This window comes from Aquarana catesbeiana, linkage group LG11, assembly GCF_042186555.1.
Source record: "Aquarana catesbeiana isolate 2022-GZ linkage group LG11, ASM4218655v1, whole genome shotgun sequence".
Lineage (NCBI taxonomy): Eukaryota > Metazoa > Chordata > Amphibia > Anura > Ranidae > Aquarana > Aquarana catesbeiana.
This window is the reverse complement of record NC_133334.1, coordinates 282,302,569-282,327,382: the sequence shown is the minus strand read 5'-3', so window position 1 is coordinate 282,327,382 and position 24,814 is coordinate 282,302,569. Positions and strand designations below refer to the sequence as shown.

The 24,814-nt window shown below is 45.8% G+C and overlaps 1 protein-coding gene across 1 annotated transcript in view; it reads left to right on the top strand.

Annotated features, from left to right (window-relative positions):
• Positions 1-15,078: 15,078 nt before the first annotated feature.
• Positions 15,079-24,814, top strand: part of LOC141112852 (sulfotransferase 2B1-like) — a 33,262-nt gene continuing 23,526 nt past the window's right edge. Inside the window, exons 1-3 of the mRNA XM_073605946.1 lie at positions 15,079-15,156; positions 18,240-18,349; positions 24,085-24,337. Of these exons, the coding sequence (XP_073462047.1) occupies positions 24,199-24,337 (139 nt within the window). The 5' untranslated portion in view covers positions 15,079-15,156; positions 18,240-18,349; positions 24,085-24,198. The remainder of the gene's footprint in view (positions 15,157-18,239; positions 18,350-24,084; positions 24,338-24,814) is intronic.

The following is a 24,814-nucleotide window of genomic DNA, read 5'->3' as shown; positions in this document are numbered from 1 at the left end:
ACCCAGTGGTCAGTCACTTTTCTCAAAGATGCGCCACATGGAAATCCCTACCTCTAACACCAGTTGGCCGCGTTAACCTAATCAAGATGTCGGTATTACCCAAATTTACCTATTTATTCCGTCAAGCTCTAATCTCTATACCGATAACCTTCTTTAAACACTTAGTATAGTTACCTCATTTATTTGGAATGGGAAGGCCCCTAGAATAGCTAGATCAACTTTACAGCTGCCGGGTGTGTTGGGGGGACTGGCCCTACCCTGCTTTCTGAAATATTATTGGGCGGCGGTCCTAATGACTGTCAAGTGGTGGTTCTCGGAGGACCCGACCAATCCTGCTTCCACTACGGAGGCGGCATTGGTTGGCTCATTTGCGGAATTGGGGAATTTGGTTCATAGAGGTCCCAGATCCAATACTCATGTGACTCTTCCCATGAAAACGACTCTTAAGGTTTGGGATACGGTTCAAAAACAACTCATGGGACCCAATGACTGGTCCCCTGCGACTCCCTTATGGGGCAACCCTCGGCTGCCTCACTTTTGCTCTATTCCTGACCCGGTCGTGTGGGCTAGATATGAGGTCAAAGCTTTGGGGGATATAGTATCACAGGGCCGACTGATCTCGTTCGATGCCTTAAAAAGAGATAAGGAGCTCCCGAATAATATGTTCTTCAGATTCCTTCAGTTGCGCCATGCATTCAGGTCCCAGTTCCCTGGCCAGCTGAATCTGGAGGGGTCGCCTGTGGAAAATACACTTAAATCCCCGGATACTGGGAAAACGCTGTCCACGCTGTATAATATATTTGCGTCACATGACACATCTAAAGTGTCCCAGTTGCGTGAGTTATGGCGGTGGGATATTCCGGAGCTGACAGATGAGGACTGGGAAGAGGGGATTCAGCAATATTTACCCCTTACAATTTCGGCTAGAGATAGGTTCATGCAACTGAAATTTCTTCACCGTGCATATTATTCTCCAGTATGTTTAGCAAGAATCTACCCTGATAGGTCGGCGAGATGCGCAAGGTGTGGCCCGGATGGCGCTGACTTCTTTCAAACAGTCTGGTCCTGCCCTGGTGTGAAGGAATTTTGGGAAAATATACTTGCTGATATTAACTCTATTGGGAGAGTGAAGATCCCATACAGCCCGATCCCTCTTTTGTTAGGTATCTGCGACTTCCTAGAGGTCTCATGGGGGAAGAAACTATGTATCTTTTACACCACACTATATGCTAGAAAGGCAATCCTATTACTTTGGAATCAGGCCCAACCACACACCAGACAGCTTTGGCAGTCCTTGATAAATAAGGCATTACCATTATATAAAATGACATATATGGGAAGAAATTGTCCTAAAAAATTTGGGAAGATTTGGGCAGCATGGGTGAAGGCAAAACATCTAACCATTGACTGAGGCCCCCAGGTCACTGCACACGATAAATGACATAATCTGTTTCTCTGTGTCTCCTTAAATGAATGTGGGATTAAAGTGTACAATCTAAAGGTAATCAATGTGACCTCTTATACCTCCACCCGGGATGGGTGCAATGTTCTTGTTAACATATTGTTGCTCTGACTGTTGCAACTACATTTGTTGAGAAATGTAAGAAAACTTTGTAAGATGTCTGTATCTATGTCTAATCCGCTATAATATGTTTGTTTTTGGAAAACCTTAATAAACTTTTTTGTTAAAAAAAAAAAAAAAAAAAAAAGGATAAGGAAGTGTTAGAACCCCAGCGGGTAGATTCACCTTCTCTGTATGTCCTGGTAACCATTGCCACAGAAAGCGATGAAGTGCTGGGAATGGACAGCTGAGACACACATTTACTTGCCAGGAGTAGTTATCTTGGTCAATTGATAGAGATCTATTGATTTCTCCCTAAGTTTGGCCTTGTTGCAGTTTTCTCTCCTACCACTAGGTGGCCGGGCACTTTGTGGTACTAGATATGAGAAGGACAACCCAAGGTCAGGTTATGGGTATATGGGGTGTCTCAGCCAATGGGCAGGGGTTTTCTTGGATCCCTTGGCCTGCCGGGAGCACCTATGTATTTGGGTGGAGTCAGGTGATTGATGTTCTGGGCCACCTGGAGGGCTGTCTGGGTGGACGTGTGTCGTGTGCCCCGGGCCGCTAGGCCGGAGATCGGACCTATCTTGGGGGCATCTGGCTGCCAGGCTGTCTGAGGACCTATCCAGAAGTAGGAGGGCAGCTCAGAGTTGGGATTGTGGTTTGCAGTCCAACCAGAAGTGACGGTTCTGCCGGCCGGAGAAGCTGTCGTGGTTGGAGGTAGAAGAGAAGCTGCCACCACAAAGGGACCTACCACCTTGTTACCAGGGACCACAGTGAGTAACTGAAGCAAGTACCGGAGGTGCATTCTCACCAACCGGAGACGGTGAAGAATCGAGAAACTTCAGGTGGTGATCAAGCCAGGAACCCAACCAGCGGAGGTGACACTTGCAGAGCAGCCTTGTGTGTCAAGCCAGGGACCGAGCCGGTCAGCAGGGGTGAAGCTTGAGAAGTATCTGGAGTGCCGAGCTAGGGACCCAACAGAGAAGCGGGGGTGACGCCGCTTGAGGGAGATACCACCACAAAAGCCTTGAGGAGCTCCAGGGATTCAGAGTCAGTGAATCAGAGTCTAGTGAGGGACCAGGAGCTCAATGTTAAAGAACTACAAGGAGAAGTTGTAGTGAAGCTAAAGAAACTGTTACACTTGAGTTAGGAACTGTTAAAGACTGTTGCCATAGGAGACAGCATTCCTGCAAGTGCAGATGTGGCGCCTTGCTGGGGCCTTTCCCTGCACGGCTGTCCTCCTATTGAAGTCTCGGAGTCTGCCAATTTAATCTACAACTACTTAAGGGTGTCCTGGCCCTAACCCTCTTTCCCCTAAAAATACAAAAAAAGGACCGTTAAGAGGAAAAAAAAACCTCTTTTACATCCAAGAAGTGTCTGGCGCCCAATAACTTCGGCACCCACTATGCCTCACAACCCCCCACAAACAGAAGGATGCCGGCTATCTTTTGGCCTGGAAAGTTCTCATTAGACTGGAGGAGGCCGGAGACCTTGCTACACACATGATTGGATATTCTTTGCAAAGTGAAATTGCACCACATTCACCAAGCTCTGGGTAAAATTCCCCTGCAAAGTGAACAGCCTATTTGCCTTTAGTAATTCAACCCTGTCTAAGACAGGTCCTCTTTATTTGCTTTATATACGCTTTTCACTTGATTGTTGTCTCTTTGATAATTCTGTATCTTCCAGTTTACAGCTATGATGATGATGATGACAAGAAAAGAGATTTTATGATAAAAACAATGAAAGTGATGAGGATAATCGCTGATGGAGCAATCTTGTGGACCATAAAGGGATTTAGCTGGTTATTGATTTATTTTGGCAGCAAAATTTATAGCTAAAGTGTAAAGGTGACAAGACAGCGAGGCCAGGAGGACTCAATTCCTAGAAGTGTCACCTGAGAAATACAACATCTGGTGCCCAACCTGAGGCCTGGGGGCCACGTGCAGCCCCTTGTGAAGCCATTGGGTCACTTGTGGCCACTGATCATCATCTGTATTTCCCTATTGCTTTGTTATAGCAGTCTCTTGTATTATTTTGCCAGTCTAGGACTGTTTTTCCTGAAGAATGTCCCCAGTCTCCAGCAACTCCTATAGCATGTTCATAGACTATAACTGTTTCCTGTACCATGTCTGCAGTCTCTGACCATCTCTTGTATCATGTCTGCAGTCTATGATCATCACCTGTATCATGTCTGCAGTCTCTGACCATCTCTTGTATCATGTCTGCAGTCTCTGATCATCTCTTGTATCCTGTCTGCAGTCTCTGACCATCTCCTGTATCATGTCTGCAGTCTCTGACCATCTCCTGTATCATGTCTGCACTCTCTGACCATCTCCTTGTATCATGTCTGCAGTCTCTGACCATCTCCTGTATCATGTCTGCAGTCTCTGACCATCTCCTTGTATCATGTCTGCACTCTCTGACCATCTCCTTGTATCATGTCTGCAGTCTCTGACCATCTTTTGCATAGTTGCCTACAGTCCCGATTTTCCCGGGACAATCCCGATTTTGGGACCCTCGTCCCGGATGGAGGCTGTCCCGAATCAGGATTTTCCATAAGGAAAATAGGGAATGTTTTTTTTTTGTTTGGGAGCAGCTGGCTCCAGCAAAATGGCGGCCGGCGCCGCCGTTCGATCTTTCCCCTAGTGACTGTGTGTTGCGTAGTGGAGAGAGGAAGGGGGCTCGATCCGTGCAGCCAATGAAGCGGCTGCATGGCCCCTCCCCTCTCCACTGAAGGAGAAGACAACGGCGACGGCGCCTTGGCTTGCCGAAAGTTCCCCAGCCCTGTACTGCGCAAGCGCTGCGCCTGCGCAGTACAGGGGGTCCATACTTGCCGAGGGGAACTTTCTTGGCAGGCAGAACACCGGCCGGCCGCACCTGCACTGAGCGGGGGGTGAGCGGGGGGTGAGGGGGGGCTGCATTGAGGGGGGGTCTGCACTAATAGAGGGGGGGCTGCACTGAGGGGGCTGCACTAATTGAGGGGGGCTGCACCTAGGGGGCGTCTGCACTAATAGAGGGGGGGCTGCATTGAGGGGGGGTCTGCACTAATAGAGGGGGGGCTGCACTGAGGGGGCTGCACTAATTGAGGGGGGCTGCACTGAGGGGGGCTGCACTAATAGAGGGGGGGCTGCACTAATAGAGGGGGGCTGCACCTAGGGGGGTCTGCACTAATAGAGGGGGGGCTGCACTGAGGGGGGGCTGCACTAATAGGGGGGGCTGCACTAATAGAGGGGGGCTGCACTGAGGGGGGGCTGCACTAATAGAGGGGGGGGCTGCAGTAATAGAGGGGCGGTCTGCACTAATAGAGGTGGGGTCTGCACTGATGTAGGGGGTCTGCACTGATGGAGGGGATCTGCACTGATGGAGGGGGTATGCACTGATGGAGGGGGTCTGCACTGATGGAGGGGGTCTGCACTGATGGAGGAGATCTGCACTGATGGAGGGGGTCTGGACTGAGGGGGTCTGCACTAATGGAGGGGGGCTGCACTAATGGAGGGGGTCTGCACTGATGGAGGGGGTCTGCACTGAGGGGGTCTGCACTGATGGAGGGGGTCTGCACTGAGTGGGTCTATACAGACTCTGCCGGGGGCACCTGATGCAAGGACAGACTCTGCCGGGGGCACCTGATGCAAGGACAGACTCTGCCGGGGGCACCTGATGCAAGGACAGACTCTGCCGGGGGCACCTGATGCAAGGACAGACTCTGCCGGGGGCACCTGATGCAAGGACAGACTCTGCCGGGGGCACCTGATGCAAGGACAGACCGAGTGGGGAACTCCTGATCCGATCCCCGATTCCAGGGGGGGGGGGGCACTTGCCCCCCCCCCTGCCCCTACCTGCAGACGCCCATGCCTGTCACTCTACTAATGACACTGGCAGGGAAGGGGTTAACATCAGGGGGCGATTAAAGGGTTAAGTGTGACCCTAGGGAGTGTTTTCTAACTGTGTGGGGGGATGGGCTGACTGGAGGAAGAGAGAGATCTCTTTTTTCTAATTTTCGAAAGTCTGAAATAATCACTAAAGCTACTTTCACACTGAGGCACTTTACAGGCACTACAACGCTAAAAAATAGCGCCGCTTTACCGCCGACGCACGCCGGCCCACCCCAGTGTGTAAGTAACCTAAAACTATTCAATGATAGGTATTGGAATTTCCTTTTTCAAATTTGGATGTTAGTGAATGTAACAAATACGAATTATCCGAACTAACGAATGCCGCATCTAAACAAATGGAACGTAACGCATTATAAATAATAAATAACAATCATAAAATTTTTTATTATTAATTTGTTACATTCCATTCGTTTAGATGCGAACACAAGATCTCTCTCTTCCCCTCTGACAGACCTCTGTCCTGCCTCTTCAGTGAATGATTGGCCATCATAGACAATGCGCATATCAATTCACCGATCGTTTAAATCAGCATACACTAAACATCATGTGAAATGAAGGCTTACCGGATAGCAAGCCAAAAACGTGCAGATGGCCGTAACCCTAGCCTGGGTTGTGGATCTTGGAGATAAAACCCGGAAAAATGAATTCCTCTCACCGCAAATAGTAAAGAATCCGTGAATAGCGGTATAAATCAAAAAATAAAATAAATAATATAGCGTGACACTGTAAAACTATAAATGGTATAAAGAAGTACAGATTCTCTAGATCATAGAGCAAGGAAGGACAGAACGTCACCAATGTGAAAAAAACAAACATAGGTCCAATCACCACATAGAATTCCTCCTTACCAGACACTAGAAAAACCAGTCAAATATCTTTCCAGGAAGGCAAAGAAGTTATCTGAGTTCAACAAACACTTGGATATCAGACGCTGGTAACACTCACAGTACAGACCGAGGGAACCGTCCCACCATAGATGCCAGTAGTGTGTAACCCAAGGAAAAATATAGCATACTATAGTGTAATACCATCAATACTGTTTTATTAAAAAAAGGGAATGCACTTACAGAAACGAGAAAACATCAGGCATAAAAACGTAAGCCAGCCGGCCAGATTCAAAAGCTCCCGTCCACCTCGACGAGACAAGCGTGGTGACGTCAGCACGTAACTCCTCAGACGCGTTTCGTCATAGCTAACATTCTCAATGGGGAACGGGCAGCGTGCTGAGACACCACCTCTTATACAACCCAAACTAGAAATGTCGTGGATACATAAAGCCAGGACTTATGTGCCCTATGGGCTCAATATAGATGTAGACGTGAATGCTTTCATCGATAATTCCTAGTTGTGACTGATTGTAAACTTGGTCTGAGACACCTATGCGAGGCTCTGCAAATTGTCCCCCTACTCAGAATCAAATTATTGCCATTATATTTTTTTTCTTTACTAATATTTATACACAATTTAATATAATTCCAAAATATTTTTTGGAATAATTTTCAATAATATTATATTTAATATAAAAAACTTTTTTTGGATATTGCTACACAGTGCTCTTTTCATTTTATTAAATCTTTTTCACCTAAGATGTATAGCATACACATTCTGGATTATTTTAGATTTTTATTTGTGGTTTCCACTTATCTCTGAGAGTTAAGATTGTCCAGAGGGTGTAATATATTCTTTTACACACACTTATAATATATATAAGTTTTTTGATATTCGATATTTTTTATTTTTTTATTTTTGTCTTTATATACATTTATAGTACATTTAGTTTCTGTTGCTCTTTGTGCTTAATTAACCACTATCAGATTACGGTATCAATTTTAAGCTTATTTATCTATCCGTACAATAGGTGTTTTTTCTTTTTTCTTTTTCCTTTGAATATATTTATATGGTCTCATCTTTTACGTTTTTTTGTTTTAATAGTTACAATTTATTATATATTTTTTATTTGTTTATATTCATTTTTATTTATTTCATTTCATTTTTGGAAAAAGGGCTGCCCGTGATAAAAAATGGTGGTTATTGTCCCATACCACCATCTTGTCCTGGGTGCAGCCTTGGAGGAGGTGGTAACCTAATGTGTTGCCCGTTCCCCATTTCATTCTTTTGGTTTGATGTAAATTTAACACATAGTGAGGGCCGCCCATGATCAAGATGGCTGCTATGGCTCTTTTCCCTTGGTCTCGTTGTAAATTTAACACATAGCGAGGGCCGCCCACGATAAAGATGGTGGCTATGGATTCGCACTTGTGACTCAGACCGAGGTGTGGTTGTATAAGAGGTGGTGACTCAGCACGCTGCCCGTTCACCATTGAGAATGTTAGTTATGACGAAACGCGTCTGAGGAGGTACGTGCTGACGTCACCACGCTTGTGTCGTCGAGGTGGACGGGAGCTTTTGAATCTGGCCGGCCGGCTTACGTTTTTATGCCTGATGTTTTCTCGCTTCTGTGAGTGCATTCCCTTTTTTTAATAAAACAGTATTGATGGTATTACACTATAGTATGCTATATTTTTCCTTGGGTTACACACTACTGGCATCTATGGTCGGACGGTTCCCTTAGTTCCGTGCTGTGAGTGTTACCAGCGTCTGATATCCAAGTGTTTGTTGAACTCAGATAACTTCTTTGCCTTCCTGGAAAGATATTTGACTGGTTTTTCTAGTGTCTGGTAAGGAGGAATTCTATGTGGTGATGGGACCTATGTTTGGTCTTTTCACATTGGTGACGTTCTGTCCTTCCTTGCTCTATGATCTAGAGAATCTGTACTTATTTATACCATTTATAGTTTTACAGTATCACGCTATGTTATTTATTTTATTTTTTGATTTATACCGCTATCCACGGATTCTTTACTATTTGCGGTGAGAGGAATTCATTTTTCCGGGTTTTATCTCCAAGATCCACAACCCAGGCTAGGGTTACGGCCATCTGCACGTTTTTGGCTTGCTATCCGGTAAGCCTTCATTTCACATGATGTTTAGTGTATGCTGATTTAAACGATCGGTGAATTGATATGCGCATTGTCTATGCAAATTTGGGACTGTTTTCATACAAATAATTCATTTAATTTACTGTGGACTTTACTCAGCGCGATTTTCTCTTGTATATCTTGTTTGTGTTTTTTCACATTAATTGCAGCTTTTTTAGTGGCTTTGTCCACCCCTGTTGTACATTGGACTACATTGGCCATCACTGCCACCTGATCCGCTGATTGGCTTCCGCTGTATCCAATCACAGCAGGAGCAGGTCGCCGGCGCATGCACGCCCCAGACCCGGAAGAAGCGGACAATGTACAGGTAGTCCAGATAAAGGTTTTACATCAATAAATGAAAAGCTGATCATTGTAAGCACCCCTGTCAGTGGTAAATGGTTTGTCCCAACCCTCTAGCTGCAAGGGGGCTTTTCTGTTGAAAAACACAGACTTGCTTGCTGGATCACTACATAAAAATAAGGGAAAGAAAGCCTAAGAAAACGAATGCAGCCATCACATCTAAGAATTGGTAAGCTGCATTATAATACATGTCGGCTTTTAGGTTTAATACGGATTTAAAATAATCCAAAGGCACAAGGGGGCGGAGTTTGCTTGCGCCTTTTTGTACAATCAGGAAAGTTTGATGTCTGAATCCAGCCCTGGATTGGTGAGCGAGAATTTAACTGCATTGCAGCACATTGCTATATGAGCACTAAAACCGACTGAGGAGGAACATAGCGCCATCTGTAGGCCGGTATATGGTATTGCATGTGTATAAAAAAAAAAAAAAAAAGGTAAGACTTGACTTCACCGTGTCCCACCATTCATGATCCTTTACCGGAATACAGACAATGATTGACTTCAGCATTCCCTTTTTGGATCCCTTCCAGCTGGCCATGGAAACCCAGACTAAAGGTCGTGTGAACACGTCCCTATATGAATGAGTCCTTTGTGCCGTTCTGTAATGCTAAGTGTGAGAATATAAATACAATCGCCTACAGAATTCTCTGAGGCCACGATCTCAGATTACACGATCGGATTCACACGCCGAGCGCAACCAGATCTCCATCTGACTTCTCAAACCTTTATATCAGGATACCTTTATATTGTACCCCCATTTTCCATTCCACATACCCCCCCCTCCCCCCTTCTCCATTCCAAATACCCCCCTTCTCCATTCCACATACCCCCCCTCCATTCCACATATATAATTAATAATGAATGCGTGTCCTGGATTAAAGGAATGATGTGGCAACCCTAGCTCCCACCCACATCCAACTACTCATGTCCAGGCCCCATCCAAATCCAACTACCCAGGTCCAGCTCCCACCCACATCCAACTACTCATGTCCAGGCCCCATCCAAATCCAACTACCCAGGTCTGGCTCCCACCCACATCTAACTATTCATGTCCAGGCCCCATCCAAATCCAGCTACCCAGGTCCGGCTCCCACCCACATCTAACTATTCATGTCCAGGCCCCATCCAAATCCAACTACCCAGGTCCGGCTCCCACCCACATCCAACTACTCATGTTCAGGCCCCATCCAGATCCAACTACCCAGGTCCGGCTCCCACCCACATCCAACTACTCATGTCCAGGCCCCATCCAGATCCAACTACCCAGGTCCGGCTCCCACCCACATCCAACTACTCATGTCCAGGCCCCATCCAGATCCAACTACCCAGGTCCGGCTCCCACCCACATCCAACTATTCATGTCCAGGCCCCATCCAGATCCAACTACCCAGGTCCGGCTCCCACCCACATCTAACTACTCATGTCCAGGCCCCATCCAGATCCAACTACCCAGGTCCGGCTCCCTCCCACATGCAACTACTCATGTCCAGGCCCCATCCAGATCCAACTACCCAGGTCCGGCTCCCACCCACATCCAACTATTTATGTCCAGGCCCCATCCAGATCCAACTACCCAGGTCCGGCTCCCACCCACATCCAACTACTCATGTCCAGGCCCCATCCAGATCCAACTTCCCACGTCCGGCTCCCACCCACATCCAACTACTCATGTCCAGGCCCCATCCAGATCCAACTACCCAGGTCTGGCTCCCACCCACATCCAACTACTCATGTCCAGGCCCCATCCAGATCCAACTACCCAGGTCTGGCTCCCACCCACATCCAACTACTCATGTCCAGGCCCCATCCAGATCCAACTACCCAGGTCTGGCTCCCACCCACATCCAACTACTCATGTCCAGGCCCCATCCAGATCCAACTACCCAGGTCTGGCTCCCACCCACATCCAACTACTCATGTCCAGGCCCCATCCAGATCCAACTACCCAGGTCTGGCTCCCACCCACATCCAACTACTCATGTCCAGGCCCCATCCAGATCCAACTACCCAGGTCTGGCTCCCACCCACATCCAACTACTCATGTCCAGGCCCCATCCAGATCCAACTACCCAGGTCCGGCTCCCACCCACATCCAACTACTCATGTCCAGGCCCCATCCAGATCCAACTACCCAGGTCCGGCTCCCACCCACATCCAACTACTCATGTCCAGGCCCCATCCAGATCCAACTACCCAGGTCCGGCTCCCTCCCACATGCAACTACTCATGTCCAGGCCCCATCCAGATCCAACTACCCAGGTCCGGCTCCCACCCACATCCAACTACTCATGTCCAGGCCCCATCCAGATGCAACTACCCAGGTCCGGCTCCCTCCCACATGCAACTACTCATGTCCAGGCCCCATCCAGATCCAACTACCCAGGTCCGGCTCCCACCCACATCCAACTACTCATGTCCAGGCCCCATCCAGATCCAACTACCCACGTCCGGCTCCCACCCATATGCAACTACTCATGTCCAGGCCCCATCCAGATCCAACTACCCAGGTCCGGCTCCCACCCACATCTAACTACTCATGTCCAGGCCCCATCCAGATCCAACTACTTGGGTCCAGCTCCAGTGGTGGCTGGTGGTAATTTTTTTTTTTTTTTTATTTATTTTTTTTAGGGGGGGGGGAAGGGGGTGGCAAACAGCGCACCCACGGAAACCCTCCCTGGTCCGGTTGGGTCTGGAGCACTTACCCTATCTATGGCGGGCAGTGCTTTACCTAGGCGACGGGCATCATCAGCGTCTTCCCCTGCTCTCATCGGGCATCATCAGCGTCTTCCCCTGCTCTCATTGGGCATCACGGCGCCTTACATTTCCTCCCTTCTCCTGGGAAACAGGTCTCAGACCCACTTTATGATTGGCTGGGAGGAGGATCATTGTTTCTATAGTGAATATTCATTCGCTATTGTAAGCCACCTAGGTGGGCTTGTAGTGTAATGCTTTGCACCCCCCAAGCCCACCCTATTTTGAAGCCTATTAGAGCCTCTGGCTCTAAGCAGGTGCTTAAAAAAAAACACCCCCCCGTTGGAACTCATGCTCCTGGCGTCATGCAAAGGGCCGGACACATGGATAGGGGGGGCGGCGCCCGGGCGCCCCAACAGATGAGCTGCCCCTGTCCAGCTCCCATCCAGATCCAACTGCTCAGATCCAGCTTCTAAGTTTCAACTTCAATCCAGTTCCAGCCACCCACCTCCCAGCTACTCAGGCCCAACTCTGATCCAGACTCTTACTCTCCGCTCCTGGCCCAGCTACCAAAATCAAATTCTGATCTAGCTCCAGCTACTCACTTCCAGCTCGTCATGCACTCAGCTCCAGCTATCAATGTCCAGCTCTGATCCAGATTCAGCTACTTCTACAGTGGAACATCGGATTGCGAGTAACGCGGTAATCAAGCGTTTCACAATACGAGCACTGTATTTCTAAAAATCCTAACTCTGTTTGCGAGTGTTGTCTCACAAAACGAGCAGGATTCAGGCCAAAAGCGGTGTGCAGTACCGCTTTTGGCCTTAGGTGGGGGGCGCCGCAGCCAAACAGCGCCAAACGTCGGCGTTCGGAAATGCACGGAAGGGCCGGAGGAGAGTTCTGACCTCGGCAAACCTCGGAAAGGCTCGTGAACGGAGTCTTTCTGAGGTTTGCAGAGGTCAGCCGAAGTGTGCTCGGGCTTTTCGCCCGTTTCTGAGGCTCTCCGGCGCCCCCCCCGCTTCTGGCCGCGTGCGGTATTGCATCCCATTGAAGTCAATGCGGAATAAATTATTTTCGTTTCCATTGACTTCAATGGGAAAAGTCGCTTTGATATGCGAGTACTTTGGATTACGAGCATTCTCCTGGAACGGATTATACTCGTAATCCGAGGTTCCACTGTACTTTATCTCCAGCTACTCAGGTTCAGCTCCCACTGCTAATATCCAGCTCCAGATACTCGCTTCCATCTCAGCTCCAGCTATTTAAGGTGAGCTCTCATCCATCTCCAGCTAGACAGGTTCAGGTAATCTTTTGTTTCAGCTACTCAGGTTCAGCTCTGTTTCAGTTACTAAGGTCCAACTCTGATCCAGCTACTCATTTCCAGCTCTGCTCCAACTCCAGGTACTCAGGTTTAGCTTTGCTCCGGGTAATCAGACCCAACTCTGCCCCAATTACAGGTACTTGGGTCCAGCTTTGCTCCAACTCCTCCACATATTTAAAAGATGTAGTTAGAAAGATAAGTACATTTTTAGTTCTTTTTGGCCTCTCTGTAATCATTGGAGCAGCTATTGATTTCTTTGGACTGTTCTGGATCTTGCAGGTTTGACTATTTTCCGCTGCCTTTTAAAGGTTTCTAGAGCATGGGGTGAGGAGGGTCAAATGGGCAGCTGGAATATTTATTGTGTGTGAGCCAATACCTGGGGAGGTGTGTCCAGAAGGTGACTTGGGGAGAACATAAATAGTCTGGCGCAGTCATGTTCATGTCCTGCTGGAGAAGTCCCACAGCTTCAGGGACTGCTGCACCTTTGAGGTGGGTCTGCTGGAGTTTGCTAATGGTCATCGAGGTCCCAGCTATAGCAGAGCTGGGGGGGGGGGTCTATTTCTAAGTACCTTTTGGAACTAATTTATTGACTCACCTAAGGATCTTTTTGAAGTGTAAGTCTTGGTAACGTGCTGCACATTTTCACTGGTAAGTCGCACACTTGCAGAGCACTTGAAGCACAAGTTCTAGTTGACACTTTTCCAATTTGTAGCAAATTTGCGTAGCGAGTCTCTAGCAAGAGCAAAGTTGCAGCGGTGAGTCTACAGCAAGAGCTCTGCAAGACTACAGCATGAAAATTCAGCCACAGTGACCCCCTGTGGAGGGATGAATATTGCACAAAATACAGTGCCATGAAAAAGTATTCATACCCCATGAAATGTTCCACATTTTGTCATGTTACAACCAAAACCATAAATGTATTTTATTGGGATTTTATGTGATAGACCAACACAAAGTGTCACATAATTGTGAAGTGGAAGGAAAATGATAAATGATACAAATAAATATGTGAAAAGTGTGGGGGAGGGGAATTTGTATGGCGCCCCCCGGAGTCAATACTTTGTAGAACCCCCTTTCTCTACAAGTCTTTTTGGGGATGTCTCTACCAGCTTTGCACATCTAGAGAGGACATTTCTGCCCATTCTTCTTTGTAAAATATCTCAAGCTCTGTCAGATTGGATGGAGAGCGTCTGTGAACAGCAATTTTCAAGTCTTGCCACAGATTCTCAATGTGATTTAGGTCTGGACTGTGACTGGGCCATTCTAACACATGAATATGCTTTGATCTAAACCATTCCATTGTAGCTCTGGCTGGATGTTTCGGGTCGTTGTCCTGCTGGAAGGTGAACCTCCGCCCCAGTCTCAAGTCTTTTGTAGACTCTAACAGGTTTTCTTCTAAGATTGTCCTGTATTTGGCTCCATCCATCTTCCCATCAACTCTGACCAGCTTCCCTGTCCCTGCTGAAGAAAACCATCCCCACCACATGATACTGCCACCACCATGTTTCACGGTGGGGATGGTGTGTTCAGGGTGATGTGCAGTGTTAGTTTCCCACACACATAGCGTTTTGCTTTTAGGCCATAAAGTTGAATTTTGGTCTCATCTGACCAGATCACCTTCTTCCACATGTTTGCTGTGTCCTCCACATGGCTTCTCACAAACTACAAACAGGACTTCTTATGACTTTCTTTCACCAATGTCTTTCTTCTTGTCACTCTTCCATAAAGGGCAGATTTGTGGAGAACACGACTAATAGTTGTCCTGTGGACAGATTCTCCCACCTGAGCTGTGGATCTCTGCAGCTCCTCCAGAGTTACCATGGACCTCTTGGCTCTTCTCTGATGAATGCTCTCCTTGCCCGGCCGGTCAGTTTAGGTGGACGGCCATGTCTTGGTAGGTTTGCAGTTGTGCCATACTTTTTCCATTTTCCGATGATGGATTGAACAGAGCTCCGTGAGATGTTCAAAGCTTGGGAGATTTTGTTATAACCTAACCCTGCTTTATACTTCTCCACAACTTTATCCCTGACCTGTCTGGTGTGTTCCTTGGCCTTCATGATGCTATTTTTGGTTGTAACAAAATGTGGGGAATTCAAGGCGCTGTATACTGAACCAGAACTTGCAGAATGTTTGTAAAGAAGGTTGATCTGGAGTCATGCAATGCGGACTTGCAGCAATTGTGCAACAAACTTGTAAAGCTGGACAAGTCTAGCGATGGCTTAGCAAATCATTTTCACACTTGCAGCACAAGTGCTCACAATCTGTGATAATGTTCCGATTCTCCTTCCAGGTCACTCCACCTTTCTGCTGACGACTTCCCCTCCCTTCGTGTTCTACTTGTCGGTAAGATCATGCAGTAAATCGGACAGTCTCACACCGCCCCCCCCCTCCCCCGTTCACTTTCTTCTGTCCCCCCCCCCTCACTGCACACATCCTGCCCCACCCCCCATACAGATCTGCCCATTCCACTTCAGGAGTCGTCATGCTGACTGTCTGTCTGACAACCTTTCCGCCTTACTTATCTCTTCCAACTCTTCTTCACCCTGCAGTCCTTTAAGAGACCATACAAGAATATTATTATTATATTTTGTTCAGCCCCCTGAGATAAACTAAAGAAGAAAAATGAAGAGATTTCTTCATCCGCAGATAAAGGTGGAGGAATCCCCCCCTCCCCCCACCCCCACCAGGACATGGTGCTGGCCGAAGTAACACAAATAGTTTCTTGGAGCAACTCTAATTCTATATAATTACATAGTTACATATAGTTACATAGTTACATAGTAGGTGAGGCTGAAAAAAGACACAAGTCCATCAAGTCCAACCTCTGTGTGTGATTATATGTCAGTATTACATTGTATTATATGTTAGAGACCAAGCTGCTGGCACTTAACTCATCCCCCTTATGTATACATGCATCAAATGAAAAGGAAACGTGCAGCGCTGTATATACCTACATAGATGTTAAGCTAATTATGAATTTTATAAATACAATTCCATTCATAAAAGTGCTCCAAATCATCATTATACAGAGCATCCAGAAAGTATTCACAGCTCTTCACTTTTTCCACATTTTGTTATGTTACAGCCTTATTCCAAAATGGATTCAATTCATTATTTTCCTCAAATTTCTACAAACAATCCCCATAATGACAACGCGAGAGAAGTTTGTTGGAAATCTTTGCAAATGTATTAAAAATAAAAAATTTAATATTCCCATGTACTTAAGTATCACAGACTCCTCCCATGTACATAAGTATCACAGACTCCTCCCATGTACTTAAGTATCACAGGCTCCTTCCATGTCCATAAGTATCACAGGCTCCTCCCATGTCCATAAGTATCACAGGCTCCTCCCATGTCCATAAGTATCACAGGCTCCTCCCATGTAAATAAGTATCACAGGCTCCTCCCATGTACATAAGTATCACAGGCTCCTCCCATGTCCATAAGTATCACAGGCTCCTCCCATGTAAATAAGTATCACAGGCTCCTCCCATGTACATAAGTATCACAGGCTCCTCCCATGTACATAAGTATCACAGGCTCCTCCCATGTCCATAAGTATCACAGGCTCCTCCCATGTCCATAAGTATCACAGGCTCCTCCCATGTCCATAAGTATCACAGGCTCCTCCCATGTAAATAAGTATCACAGGCTCCTCCCATGACACTCAGAATTGAGCTCAGGTGCCTCCTGTTTCCACTGATCATCCTTGAGATGTTTCTACAACTTGATTGGAGTCCTCCTGTGGTAAATTCAGGTGATTGGACAGGATTTGGAAACATGTACATGGGAGGAGCCTGTGATACTTATGTACATGGGAGGAGCCTGTGATACTTATGTACATGGGAGGAGCCTGTGATACTTATGTACATGGGAGGAGTCTGTGATACTTATGTACATGGGAGGAGTCTGTGATACTTATGTACATGGGAGGAGCCTGTGATGATGGGAGGAGTCTGTGATACTTATGTACATGGGAGGAGTCTGTGATGATGGGAGGAGTCTGTGATACTTATGTACATGGGAGGAGTTTGTGATGATGGGAGGAGTCTGTGATACTTATGTACATGGGAGGAGTCTGTGATACTTATGTACATGGGAGGAGTCTGTGATACTTATGTACATGGGAGGAATCTGTGATGATGGGAGGAGTCTGTGATACTTATGTACATGGGCGGAGCCTGTGATGATGGGAGGAGTCTGTGATACTTATGTACATGGGAGGAGTCTGTGATGATGGGAGGAGTCTGTGATACTTATGTACATGGGAGGAGTCTGTGATGATGGGAGGAGTCTGTGATACTTATGTACATGGGAGGAACCTGTGATACTTATGTACATGGGAGGAGCCTGTGATACTTATGTACATGGGAGGAGCCTGTGATACTTATGTACATGGGAGGAGCCTGTGATACTTATGTACATGGGAGGAGCCTGTGATACTTATGTACATGGGAGGAGCCTGTGATACTTATGTACATGGGAGGAGCCTGTGATACTTATGTACATGGGAGGAGCCTGTGATACTTATGTACATGGGAGGAGTCTGTGATACTTATGTACATGGGAGGAGCCTGTGATACTTATGTACATGGGAGGAGCCTGTGATACTTATGTACATGGGAGGAGCCTGTGATACATATGTACATGGGAGGAGCCTGTGATACTTATGTACATGGGAGGAGCCTGTGATACTTGTGTACATGGGAGGAGCCTGTGATACTTATGTACATGGGAGGAGCCTGTGATACTTATGTACATGGGAGGAGCCTGTGATACTTATGTACATGGGAGGAGCCTGTGATACTTATGTACATGGGAGGAGCCTGTGATACTTATGTACATGGGAGGAGTCTGTGATACTTATGTACATGGGAGGAGCCTGTGATACTTATGTACACCGCCCAGCCCCGCCATAGGAATTCATGCGCCCGGTGTCCTGAAAGGGGCTGGGTGCATGGATAGTAAGGGCGACAGGGGAAATGGTAGGGGATGGACGGGCCGCCCCTGATGACAACAACACCATTTATTTCATTAAAAAAAAAACCCTTTTTATCCTTAGTAATGGCAAAGTCATTGCCGCAAAAACAGGTCTGAAGCAGAAATATAAAAATTGCTCTGCTCCAGAGGGTGTGAGAGGCGAAGTGGTAAAAAAAACAATGGATCGGTTAGTCGGGGTAAATTGGCATCCTGCGTCTGATCCGACCCGGAGCCATTCCCGGGTCACATTCACTTCCCCGGATTCTTCTACACGGGAATGCTGAACTGTACCCGGCAATCCAACGTCACCAGAAATATCCTCACACTGGAAATTTTATTCAATTATTATAAATGACAAACTGATTTCCAAACTCAGATTTCATTCTATCTGTATTGCACTTTTCTGCTGAACGGCTTCTTTAAACTTCCTCCCCTTTTCTTAGTGTTCGGAAGTGGGAGGTAAGAGCTTTATATAGGACCAGCAAATTCCTCCGCACTGAACAAAGCAAGAAAAGATCTCTGCTGCCCCGGCTGCCCAAGAAAACGTCAGCGGGTGAGAAATTCCTTTCATTTGTTTTTCTCTTCCATTGTATGAGCAAAAATAATACAGATGTATGGAAAGTAATCCTGTGTGGATTATCCCTCAGTGCCGGGTCACACCGGGGCGACCTATCGGGCGACTTAATCGCCTGACAAGACGCGCTCCATGCATTGCAATGAAACTCAAGTCGCTCTGACTTAGAAAAAGATTCCTGCATTACTTTGGGGCGACTTCGGAGCGACTTTCATTGACATCTATACAGAAGTCGTTGAAGTCGCGTTGTACAGGGTTGCCTTTAGAGTCGGGCGAGAGTCGGGGCGACATTAAAGCCGCCTCTGTGTGAACTGGCACTTGTATCTCTGAATTCTCTTCTTGTTTCCTAAAGATCTCCAACCTTCACTCTGTACATTCCTCACCTTCATTATTTCCCTCTAATCCTCTCTCTACATCCACAGAGGGCATTAGCATTGTAAACTGAACACCAAGATAACCGAGACATAGGTGTGCACCACCTACAGTGTGCACCCCAAACATGTGTCCGTGTATGTGTGTATACTGACGGTCAGTAGGGCAGTGGACGGTGTCAGTAGAGCAGAGCACGGTGTCAGTAGGGCAGTGGATGGTGTCAGTAGAGCAGTGGACGGTGTCAGTAGAGCAGAGGACGGTGTCAGTAGGGCAGAGGACGGTGTCAGTAGAGCAGAGGACGGTGTCAGTAGGGCAGTGGATGGTGTCAGTAGAGCAGTGGACGGTGTCAGTAGAGCAGAGGACGGTGTCAGTAGGGCAGTGGATGGTGTCAGTAGAGCAGTGGACGGTGTCAGTAGAGCAGAGGACGGTGTCAGTAGAGCAGTGGACGGTGTCAGTAGAGCAGTGGATGGTGTCAGTAGAGCAGTGGACGGTGTCAGTAGGGCAGTGGACGGTGTCAGTAGAGCAGAGGACGGTGTCAGTAGAGCAGAGGACGGTGTCAGTAGAGCAGTGGATGGTGTCAGTAGAGCAGTGGACGGTGTCAGTAGGGCAGTGGACGGTGTCAGTAGAGCAGAGGACGGTGTCAGTAGAGCAGTGGACGGTGTCAGTAGAGCAGTGGACGGTGTCAGTAGAGCAGTGGACGGTGTCAGTAGGGCAGTGGATGGTGTCAGTAGAGCAGTGGACGGTGTCAGTAGGGCAGTGGACGGTGTCAGTAGGGCAGTGGACGGTGTCAGTAGGGCAGTGGACGGTGTCAGTAGGGCAGTGGACGGTGTCAGTAGAGCAGTGGACGGTGTCAGTAGAGCAGTGGACGGTGTCAGTAGAGCAGTGGACGGTGTCAGTAGAGCAGTGTACGGTGTCAGTAGAGCAGTGGACGGTGTCAGTAGGGCAGTGGATGGTGTCAGTAGAGCAGTGGACGGTGTCAGTAGAGCAGTGGAGGGTGTCAGTAGAGCAGTGGACGGTGTCAGTAGAGCAGTGGACGGTGTCAGTAGAGCAGTGGACGGTGTCAGTAGAGCAGTGGAGGGTGTCAGTAGGGCAGTGGATGGTGTCAGTAGAGCAGAGGACGGTGTCAGTAGAGCAGTGGACGGTGTCAGTAGAGCAGTGGACGGTGTCAGTAGAGCAGTGGACGGTGTCAGTAGAGCAGTGGACGGTGTCAGTAGGGCAGTGGATGGTGTCAGTAGAGCAGTGGACGGTGTCAGTAGAGCAGTGGACGGTGTCAGTAGAGCAGTGGACAGTGTCAGTAGGGGCAGAGGACGGTGTCAGTAGAGCAGTGGACGGTGTCAGTAGAGCAGTGGAGGGTGTCAGTAGGGCAGTGGACGGTGTCAGTAGAGCAGTGGACGGTGTCAGTAGAGCAGTGGACGGTGTCAGTAGAGCAGTGGACGGTGTCAGTAGGGCAGTGGACGGTGTCAGTAGGGCAGTGGACGGTGTCAGTAGGGCAGTGGACGGTGTCAGTAGAGCAGTGGACGGTGTCAGTAGAGCAGTGGATGGTGTCAGTAGTTTTTATTTTTATTATTATTATTTTTATTTTTTTTTAATGATATTTTTTGCAAATTTTTTAGGAGCCCCGTTAGGTTTAAACAGTGGGAATCTGCACCACACTGGGTGATTGTATGTGCCCAGGCACACCTGGCACACCCTGTGTAAATGCCTATGTACCAAGCTTAAAGCGGTATTTAACCACTTACCTCCTTCATGACCAGGCCATTTTTTGTGATACGGCACTGCATTACTTCAACTGACAATTGCGCGGTCGTGCGACGTTGTACCCAATAAAATTGATGTCCTATTTTCCCCACAAATAGAGCTTTCTTTTGGTGGTATTTGATCACCTCGGCGTTTTTTTGTTTTTGCACTATAAACAAAAAAAGAGTGACCACTGTGAAAAAAACCCCAATATTTTTTACTTTCCGCTATAAAACATATCCAATAAAAAAAAAAAAAAAAAGCTTAAAAAAATCGAATTTCTTCATCAATTTAGGCCAATATGTATTTGGCTACATGTCTTTGGTAAAAAAAAAAAAAAAAAAAAATCCCAATAAGCGTATATTGATTTGTTTATGCAAAAATTATAATGTCTACAAACTGGGATTTTTAAAAAAAACTGTATGTATTTATTTATTTATTTTTACTAGTAATGGCGGTGATCAGCGACTTATAGCGAGACTGCGATTTTGCGGTGGACATTTGGACACTTATGCTGCTTTCACACTGAGGCGCTTTACAGGCGTTATGGCGCTAAAAATGGCGCCTTGAAAGCGCCTCTCCCCTCACTCCAATGTGAGAGCCCCGAGGGCTTTCACACTGGAGCGGTGCGCTGGCAGGACGCCAAAAAAAGTCCTGCAAGCCACATGGTTGAGGCGCTGTAGGAGCGGTGTATACACTGTTCCTACAGTGCCCCTGCCCATTGAAATCAATGGGCAGCGCTGCTGAAGTGTGGGCAAAGCGCGACGCTTTGCATGCGCTTTAAACCATTTTTAACCGTTAGCGGGGGTTAAACGGTTAAAAATAGCGGTGCTTTACCGCCAATGCCCCAGTGTGAAAGTAGCCTAACTGACACTTTTTACACTTTTAGGAAACCAGTGACACTAATACAGTGATCAGTGCTAAAAATATGCACTGTCACTGTACTAATGACACTGGCTGGGAAGAGTTAAACATCAGGGTTAAACATCAAAGGGTTAACTGTGTGCCTAGCCAGTGTTTAGGTGTTCTGTGTGAGGTGCTTTTAGGGAAGAGATGGAATTAATTCCCTGCTTTGCAGGGACACAGGAAAACACACAGCCAAGGCAACAAAGGTGGTGGCTCAAGAAGAAGCACATTGAGGTCCTGGAGTGGCCTAGCCGGTCTCCAGACCTTAATCCCATAGAAAATATGTGGAGGGAGCTGAAGGTTCGAGTTACCAAATGTCATCCTGGAAACCTTAATGATCTGCAAAGAGGACAAAATCCCTCCTGAGATGTGAGCGAACCTGGAGGCCAACTCCAAGAAACGTCTGACCTCTGCGATCGCCAACAAGGGTTTCTCCACCAACCACTAAGGGGGTCAAATACTTATTTCACTCATTAAAATGCAAATCACTTTATAACTTTTTTGAAATGCGCTTTTTCTGGATATTTTTGTTATTTTGTCTCTCACTGTTATAATAAACCGACCAATAAAGTTATAGACGGATCGTTTCTGTGTCACAAAATCAGCAGCCGATCAAATACTTTTTACCCCTCACTGTACACTCGATCGTCCAAAACTAAATATGGGTAACTCCTCCTCCCTTCAACCGAAGAAAAGAAAATCTTAAACCTCAGGAAATGTATAAAGTGTTGGCAAGTCCCGAAGAATTCATATTTAGTTGTTTTAGTGACTAATATGTGAGATGAGATTTTATTCCCACGCAATGTTCGGTCGTTTGTACACGTGTGCGGCAGATAAATCCGGAGGGACGCCGTAATTCCACCTCCGCCTGCTATAAATATAAGACCTCGTTTAGTAACAGAGAACTCTTCACGGGGTGGATAGAAGTTGCTTATATAAGGGGCCAGTGAGGGAGTTCTGAGAAAATGACGTCATCCCGTTTGATTGAATGGAAGGATCTGTGCAGATGGCTCTACTCTTGTATGTACAGAGACTGTGCTGACCTCCCCCCCTCCCCCCCAACGATGAGCCCAAAAATAAAAATAATAATAATAATAATAAATAAATGTAAAATAAATACACAAATAATAATCCTAAATAAAAAAAAAAATAATACATTCAACAAATTAATACTAAGTAACAATAAGTACTTAACCCTTAACTTTAACCCACACCCCTTAAAAAAATGTAATAATAATAAATAACTAAACACCCTAACACAATTTATTATTATTATTATTATTATTATTATTATTATTATTATTATTAATAATAATAATAATAATAATAATAATAATAATATATATATATATATATATATTTTATTAGCCAATAGGGGAAACTGTTATTATTATTATTATTAATAATAATAATAATAATATATATATTTTTTATTAGCCAATAGAGAAAACTGTTATCTGTTGCATCATTTGTTGCTAGGTATTTCAGCTTTTTTAGCTTTTCCATTTAGCTTTTATTTCTTTTAGCTTTTATTATTCATTTATTATAATGTTGTTGTTTTTTTTCATTAGGGTAAGGGGTTTGAGTTCAGTTTAGGTTAGGGTTAGGATTAGGAGTTTGGGGTTAGGGTTATTATTATTTTATTTATTTTTTATTTTATTATTATACGAATAATACTAAATAAATGTAAAATAAATACACAAATAATCATAAATAAAAAAATAAATAAATTCAACAAATTAATACTAAGTAACAATAGATAATTAACCTTTAACTTTAACCCTCACCCCTTAAAAAAATGTAATAATAATAAATAACTAAACACCCTAAAACAATTTATTATTGGTATTATTAATGTATTTTTTTTTGTTCGAGTCTGGGTGTTTATTGTTTGTTATTAATAATAATGTATTTAATATTTTTAAGGTTAGAGGTTAATTTATTTAATAATGTATTACATATTATTAATTTATTTTACTTATCTATGATGATTTTTAGTTCATTGTGTATTTATTTTACATTTATTTATTCATATATTATTACTATGTATTTATTTATTTTTTTATTTATTTGAGCAGAAAAGGCACAAAAATGCGCGACTGGCGCGTTTCCATTCATTTCAATGGGGTTGCAAATGCGCCAAAAATGCCCAAATCTGCCCAATTTGAGCGATAAAAAAAAAGCTCCAGAACTTGTTTGAGCTTCAGGCGATTCGGAGTGGAGATGTGAACCGTCTCCATAAAGAGTAATTGTTTTTTTTTTTTTTTTATTTCCTCCTCCGGCGTTTTTGAGCTTCAAGCAGATAATCGCTCGGGTGTGAATGGGGTGTTAGGCGACAATCGTGGCAGATCCGCACTGCGATTTTAGGTGCTATTTCAAATGAACGGCATCTCAAATGTGCGTTCTGCGATTTGTGGGGGGGGAGTCAAAGATTTGTGCTGGGAGGGGGAATATCAGTATGGGGGGGGGGGTGGATTTGTCCTGGGAGGAGGGGGGGGGGGATTTATGTTTAGGGGGGGAAGCATGCAGATTAGTGCTCAACTTTTTTTTTTTTTTTTTTGCTGACATATGATGCAAAATATATCTTGGGGGGTGGGGGGGGGGGCAGTTTGGCATGTTTGCCCCGGGCTCTAGATGATGTTTTGTTGTATTTGCACTGTGCTGCCCCCTGTTCATTCTCTGCTCATCTCCCCCGACAGACACTGAAGAGGAAGCGGAGGACGCTGATCACTTCCCCCTCGACCCGCACAGCTTCCTCCACTTCTCATTGCTGGAGGCTCCATCACTGAGCACAGAGAAGGCGCAGCCCTGGCATGGACAGGATGTCTGTCACCGAACTCTTCACTGGCATCCCGCTGCCAGGACACCTGCACACCCCCGAGTCCCTCCAGTATGCCCAGGACTTCCAGTTCAAGGAAGGCGATGTGCTGATTGTCACCTACCCCAAGTCAGGTGAGACCGACCAGAATACTGGACTCCATGCAGGACTCTGCTAGGCACAGGGTTGTCCTTAGAAATCACGCCCCCCCCCCCCCCCCCCCCCCCCGTACAGCCAACCTGATAGGGACCCCCCCACCCCCATTACAAAAATCTAAGTTTTTTTCTTTTTTTAATTATTTATATTATTATTATTTTTTTTTTACAATTTGAACAATTTCTCTAATTATTTTTACTTATTTTTTTACATTTTTTAAAATATATTTTACTTTTTTAATTTTATTTTTTTACATCATTTTAAACAGACCCCTAACATCTCTCCTTTGAGACAGAGAAAGGAATTGAAGACACGGATCCTTCAGTTCCTTTTTCATATAGATATATAGATATAGATATAGATATAGATATAGATATAGATATATATAGATATATCTATATCTATATATATAGATATAGATATATATCTATATCTATATATATATAATCTAGCAT